The 6,737-nt window shown below is 40.5% G+C and overlaps 2 protein-coding genes across 3 annotated transcripts in view; one reads left to right on the top strand and one right to left on the bottom strand.

The window, feature by feature from the left end:
• Positions 1-391: 391 nt before the first annotated feature.
• On the bottom strand, positions 392-3,072 carry LOC103973866 (uncharacterized). The gene is made up of 2 exons (XM_018821611.2): positions 1,938-3,072; positions 392-826 (listed from the first exon to the last, which is right to left on the bottom strand). The coding sequence occupies exon 1, from the start codon at positions 2,917-2,919 to the stop codon at positions 2,125-2,127; it is 795 nt and encodes a 264-aa protein (XP_018677156.2). The 5' UTR covers positions 2,920-3,072; the 3' UTR covers positions 392-826; positions 1,938-2,124.
• Positions 3,073-3,208: 136 nt separating this feature from the next.
• Positions 3,209-6,737, top strand: part of LOC135584198 (nuclear pore complex protein NUP43-like) — a 4,581-nt gene continuing 1,052 nt past the window's right edge. Inside the window, exons 1-3 of one of the 2 annotated variants that reach the window (XM_065144572.1) lie at positions 3,209-3,972; positions 4,579-4,648; positions 5,857-6,091. In XM_065144572.1, the coding sequence (XP_065000644.1) occupies positions 3,314-3,972; positions 4,579-4,648; positions 5,857-6,091 (964 nt within the window). In that variant the 5' untranslated portion in view covers positions 3,209-3,313. The remainder of the gene's footprint in view (positions 3,973-4,578; positions 4,649-5,856; positions 6,092-6,737) is intronic. The other variant, XM_065144570.1, reaches the window with a different exon arrangement.

Below are 6,737 nucleotides of genomic sequence, written 5' to 3'. Positions count from 1 at the left end.
CCTTGGAATGAACCTTGGCCTTTTTATCCGTTCATAATTTAAATTTTGTTTCTATGCAGTGATGTATTTCCTTTTAAAAAACCACAAAGTGAAATATTTACTTTAGGAAGTCATGCTTTTCAAATATAAGAATTAAGAGCAAAAAAGACTTCATTATTTTTTTCAATTTATTAAAAAGGCATCTAATGGAAAAAAGAGAAGAGAATCCACACTGGCTGACACTGTAGTTTATATACTGACCAGTGAAAACCAGGTGAAGACTAAAGAGTCGGTTACATGTCATTCAATGTGCAGCAAACAACTAAGATGTGGAATCTATTCTGGCTGCAGCTAGGAAGCCCCATTATAGAGAAAGTTTCAGTAGCTGTAAAGTACTATATGACATCAAAGCTAAGACTCAACGGTCACTGTGCGACTATATTCAATAACTACTTCTGAAACACCAAAGATTTGGAGTGTTTACGAAAAAGGCAGTTGGCAGCAACTTCCGGATTAGGTCATCAGGTAACAATAACATGGGGATTCTTAGAACTCGAGTATATGATCCCAGAGTGTTCAGCAACAGAGATCAATATAAATAGACCACAAGAGTTGCTACCTATCAATTGCTAGAACAAAGGTTGACAGCCACACTAAATGGAAATTCTAAGACCTGCCGCCATAGGGTTCCACAAATATCATCAATGGCAATACAAGTAGGCTCAAAGACTTCATGTTGGCTGAGACAGCTAGCTCAGGCATAACTTCAACCAGCAATGGCATATATCTAGGATTTTCCAGATGTAGGAATCAGGGCACCATGATGTTTCCAAGATTAGAGGAGTTTCTGATTTAATATCATGGAAAAACATAGTTATATAATCTTAAAGCATCTAGATAAATCTTTTTTTCAAAAGCTATAAATTAGAACATAAAGAGAGGGCAAAGACAAAAGAATTGTTTTATGGTTTCTAGACATTCTTCAGAATATGTGGATATCCAACCATGGATATTATAAGTATTTATGTAAGATCAAGGAGTCTTTAGATGCTATTTAGAGAGGTAATCAGGATCTTTAATGATAAGAATGTTGTAGTCATCATGCTTTATATTTTTTGATATCTCACACTCGTACATATTCTAGTCATCATGCTTTATGATCAGAATGCTAACTACTATTTCAAATTCATCTTATTGTCTGATATTTAAAAAAAGAGGTTAAGATTCCATTGATTGGCATGAATCAGTCATATCCATCAAAACCCCATGAATACAAAAACTTGAATTAAAAAGGAAACAATAACTAAAATTTCATAGGTAAAATCCAGTTACAGTATCATGAAATGCTTATCCTATTAAATCGAGAGCTATTTGGATCACCGACAGCGGCATTTGGAAGTTATCTCTACCATACGGAGTTATGATGGCAAAGATAGATAAGATGCTCTTAAAAGGGGGAAGAATAATTACTACGATATTCTATTTAGTCAATAGTATACACACCAGGAAGTTTTAAGATGCTTTGTTATAACAATGTTGAATTAATTTTGGTGATTCAAATTCTCTTCCCGAAGCAAGCTAACAATCAAATAGTGATATAAGATTGAAATTCTATGCAATTCAAATTTTTTAAGCTAACAACCACATACCAGATTGTTCATACACTATGCGTTTCAAATATTTTCTACCAAAGGAATCCCTCAAGCACATGGTTATAATGAACAATAAAAGGACCATGAACTGCAAAATTAACCAGAAAGCCATACTATATATAGAACCAACATGGCTATGTGCGCATATCAAGCAACGAACCTCTTAAGTCACAGTTAACTGCAAGCTGAAATATAAACTAGATTGTAACAAGACAAAAGCATTATGATTAAAATTCCATCAGACAAGTCCTATGATGATACAATTGCTAAGATATTAAAAAAGCTAGCATGTGATGTCAAGATTACCTTATGATGGAACCTAATCTGTCTCCACTCCAGGCTTGCAGTTCTGGATGCATCAAATCAGAACTCAAAAAGTCCAATTCCCCTTTTAATTTCAGATGAGATAACAATTACGAATTTATGATTGTGTGCCTTCTAAATTCAACTATTAATTAGCCCCCAATGAAGTGACTCGAAGATTACATCTTTGCTAATCTTGGGGTCTATTTTTCTTCTTTTTCTTCTTATGCTGTTCATCCTTCAAATCGCCTAAATCTTCTCCAACATCTAAAGACTTTCTATGTTTTCGATCTACAACTCCTGCAGGAATATCCTCTTTCTGATCTCCTTTACGATTCTCCTTTTCCTTCTTCTTCCTGTGCTGATGTCTTTCTTCCTCCAGCTCTGGTTCTTGCTTAACTTTCCTGCCAGGACTGCTTGTTTCCCCCACATCGACCTTCATCTTCTTCTTTCTTCTCTTCCCATCTTTCCGTAACTCTGCTCCATCTCCATAATCCCTCCCTGGTTCCACCAAATTCCCATTGCTCACCGGAACTTTCTCATCCTTTATAGCAATGTAGCCCCTTACCTCATCGGCCTTCTTCCTCCTCTTCTTTTTCTCTCCCTCCCCATCACTCCCAACCCCGCCCCCACGACGATCTCTACCTCCATCCTCGACCTCTTTATAGCCTTCAACTCTTAGGGTTCCGTCATTGACAAATTCGGGTTCATCTCTGCTCCTCTTCCTACTCTTGTTCTTCTTCAGCTCCTCCTCCGCCTCCCCCTCCTTCGCGATCGGCTTCTCGATATCTGATCCTTTGCGAGCGGCTCGAATCTCGCGGTGGAAGCGGACGAGCTCGTCGAAGGCCGCGGAGGTGCGGCGGACGTAAGCTGCCACCTCCGGGCGGGCGGCGTTCTGGTTGGCAGCGAAGCGGGAGACGACAGCGGAGGCCTTCGAGAGGGAGATACGCTTCGAGGAGATCACGGTTCCAGTTACCGCCCTCATCGCAAACTACATACGGAAGAAGACGACGGAGAGAAGCATAGAGGGAATCGCGAAGCCCTTCCCAACGCAACTTTTTAGGGTTGGGGCGCGGTGCTTGCGGTGCGATGCCGTGTTTCCAAGACGTCACACGAAGTATAAAGCACTTGATCTGCGTAGATCCGCCCTGGTTCCTGATTAAACGTTATGATTCGTGCTCTCCCTTGTGATTAGTGGGCCCCCAGCCCGGGAAATTGAATAGGCACGGACGCATCGACCTCCCACCGTTTTCGATTTCTCAGAACCGAATCACAAGGAAGGTATCAGAGCGGGTAAATCATAAAGGAGTACAAAAACTATTTCTCCTGCCACTTAAAATGCTCGCAGGTTAAGCTTTGAACCCAACAGAGAGGGCGTCATGGCGGAAACCGGCGAGTACTTCCATCGCTTCCCGCAATCGAAGTCGATTGACGCCGTCCGATGGCTCTCTGCCGTCTCCGCCTTCGACCGCTTCGTTGCCGCCGCCGTCCATGACCCGGACGCCAGCTCCTCGGCTGCGGCCGCCGCCATTGAGATCCACTCCTTAACCCTAGCCACCTCCCCCCTCTCCGCGAACATCGATGAGCCGAGTCTCCACGTCCGCTCCTCTTGGCCCTCCCCTTCCCGGATATCGGCACTCCGATCCTCCCCGACCCCCCACAAGCACCTCGCCGTCGCCGCCGCTACCCTCTCCGGTTCTCTTCACGTCCTCTTAGTCGATCCCGTCGACGGGTCCATCGACTCCGAGCTTTCCATCGCTGATCGATCGCTGCACGCTGGACTAGTTTCGGCCGTCGATCTCCTGGAGGGCGGGAGGGAGTGCATCACCGCAGGGGAGGACGGGAGGGTGAATATGGTGGCCATAGGGGAGGCCAGGCTCGACTATAGGAGGGTGTACGATAGCCGGGGTCTCGTGTCCTACACCGCGGCTAGGTGGGGGTCGCCAATGGAGTTCGCGACTGGTGGTCTGGGGTTTGGGGTCCAGTGGTGGGATCAGAGGAAGCCCGGCGGTTTGGTGTCTCAGTTAAAGTGTAACTGGTGAGACTTGCTGTTTACCTCTCTGACACAAAGAAATCCCTTTTTAGGTGTATTTGTTCTTTTACTTGTAATTACTCATGGCGTAGCTCAAGATGTCATTGGTTTGTATCCTTGTGATGCAATCAATGTGTTTGCATTGAGATTTGACGATTTAGTTTGATTATTTGGAACAATGTAGATATATAGCACATGCTCAAGTGAAAATTTATGTTATAGTCTATTTTAGCAGAAAACAGTTTAAAATTTGTAGGGTTAAGATGCAGAGCTAGTTCTCTCCAAAAAAAATTGTAGAGAGTCACACTGCAACCACTAACCACAGTGATTTTGATGTATTGTCAATACTATTACCAAAAGGAGAACAGGCTGTAATGTCCCAAGTATTTGGGGTTGTCTGCTATTTTGGTATCTTATCAACTGGTTAATGAAATAAAAGGACTAATGACTCTATCTTTCTGCGAGGATTGGTACTATAAACTCAGACACTGTTATTCAATATTTTACAGTAATTCTGTATTTGCCATTGAACCTGAATTTTCTACCTTTTACAAGCAAGTGATATTTGTACATTCTTTTAGCTATATATGTTAAGTTTATTATCCTATGCAGGGCACAAGACAAAGCTACTGGTATAGTGCATTCCATAGATATTCATCCATCGCGTAAGCATATATGCATGGTGAGATGGCTTACACTCTGCTATTAAATTTTTAGATACAAGCTTACGTGTCAAAGCTTATTTTAATGACTAAATGTTTTGATTTTTGAAGGCCATCAAAGGTGAAATCTGCAGATTTTTTTTTATCAAATTTCCCCTTAGATATGCTTTTCACAATTTGGTGCATTTGTACTTTTGCTTGAGTGTGATATGAGGTCCAAACTGGAATTCCTTTCCAGTTCCTTAAAATTGAACCATTATTGATTGCCTCATTAAGGTGAATAGGAGGTAGACCTAGCCGTCTAAGTTATAATTGCTTGTTTTCTCATTTTAATCTGCTTCTCAAGGCAAGATGGACTCATTTTCTATATAGCACAAAAGGATGGGTGGTGAAAAGTGCACATCTACACCTTCTGGAAGGCGCAAATATGATACAAAAAGTTTTATTCATGAAGGGTCTTGGAATGTACTTTAAATTGTCCTTTTTTAAAAGCATTAAAGGCTAGGTTTTGGAATGTGAAAACCTTTTAATGGCACTCAGGTGGCTGTATCTCAAATGTGCATTAGATCTTTATAAAAGTGAAATATATATATAGAATGGTTAGCACATTTCTGTGAACTGTGAAGGAAATGAACCCACAAGGGCAAACACATACATTATAGGAAAAAGATGGAGGATTTGATAGTGGCAAATGAAGGTGGAGAAAAGAAAAGGAACAGGAACAGATGCTGCTATTTGATGCCGCCATAAGAAGAGTGGGAGAGGTTAGGAGAAGATTTAGGTTCCAGATTATATTGATTGGCCATTGGTATATCTTGCTCTCACTTGACCTATCTAAATATCTTGGTTCACTTATATATGACTTCTGGATAGGACCAATGCAGACAATTTCAAATAGTATCCATTACGCTGACCGTGTGTGGGCTCAGTGCATGACCAAACCGCGTATGCATATGCACGTGTCAGATGTTTTGTGCATACACTGTAAATTATGCAGTCACCTGGGTCAGTCTTGGAAATAAGGTTAGTATAAGATGAACTGTCAAAGTATGTCCATGTCTGCCTTAAGCATGCTTCTCTTACTGAAAGCACCTCGCAGATAATATTTCACTGGTACTGCTAGTAGGTTTTGTTTATGTATTGATTTTTCTGAACTGAATTTATTCTAATTAACTCCAAAGTTTTCTGCAATACATTTTAACAAGCAATCTCTCTAATTATTTTGAAGGTCGGGGGCTCATCTGGTACTATATTTGCCTGGGATCTTCGTTATCAACAGCAACCAATCCTTCTGTCTGGGGTAGGTCATGATGGAAGACGAGTATCTGTCTCAGAGAGTGAGGTCTGGGAGGTCCAGTATGATGGTCACTCTCGGTCTTCAAGTGTTACCTCGACTGCATCTGCAAAGATATTACCTGTCATGATATGTTCAGAAGATGGAATCCTTGCAGTTCTTGAACAAGGTTTGCTTCCTCTTATGATGATCAAAATGTTACTTAACATTAAGTAGAATTTTCCATGAAGATCTAGACATGAAACTGGTTGCTCCGATTCCTATAATTGATTGGTTGCTATTATGTGTTTGTCTAAATGTGAGTTTGCCATGTCCATTTGTTGTTTTAAATTTTTTATTTTTGACCTTTTTTCACTTAACATTGCTAATAAGTTCTCTGCTATGGCTGATATATTTTTCTTATCTGAATTATTATTCCTTAAAATCTTGCTAGGCAGTACTATTGTGTTTTTATCAGTCTGACCTATTCAATTTATACATGCAGAAACTAAGCACCTTAAGAATTAGCAGTCTTCTGTGATCAGCTGTCTTACCTTTTATTATTCACATAAATAATGCATAATCACTTCTCCTTAGGCACTAAAATTGACTACTGATTACCGTGGATATTCTGGAATTATATGTTCCTGCCATTCTGTAGCCCTCTCTTTCCATATTATTGCTACTCTAATAATAAATTGCATTTAAAAAATAGAAAAAGAAAATTTTCCTTGACCTAGTGTCGTAAGAGTTACTGTCTTAACTATATGCTTACTGAGAGATTCTCGAGGAGGAATGCTGGATCATTTCAACCATTAGGAAGTTTTTTTTTTTCT

The sequence above is a fragment of the Musa acuminata genome, chromosome BXJ3-3 (genome assembly GCF_036884655.1).
Source record: "Musa acuminata AAA Group cultivar baxijiao chromosome BXJ3-3, Cavendish_Baxijiao_AAA, whole genome shotgun sequence".
Taxonomy (NCBI): domain Eukaryota; kingdom Viridiplantae; phylum Streptophyta; class Magnoliopsida; order Zingiberales; family Musaceae; genus Musa; species Musa acuminata.
Note: the sequence above shows the minus strand (reverse complement) of the source record. Positions and strands in the feature narration are given on the sequence as shown.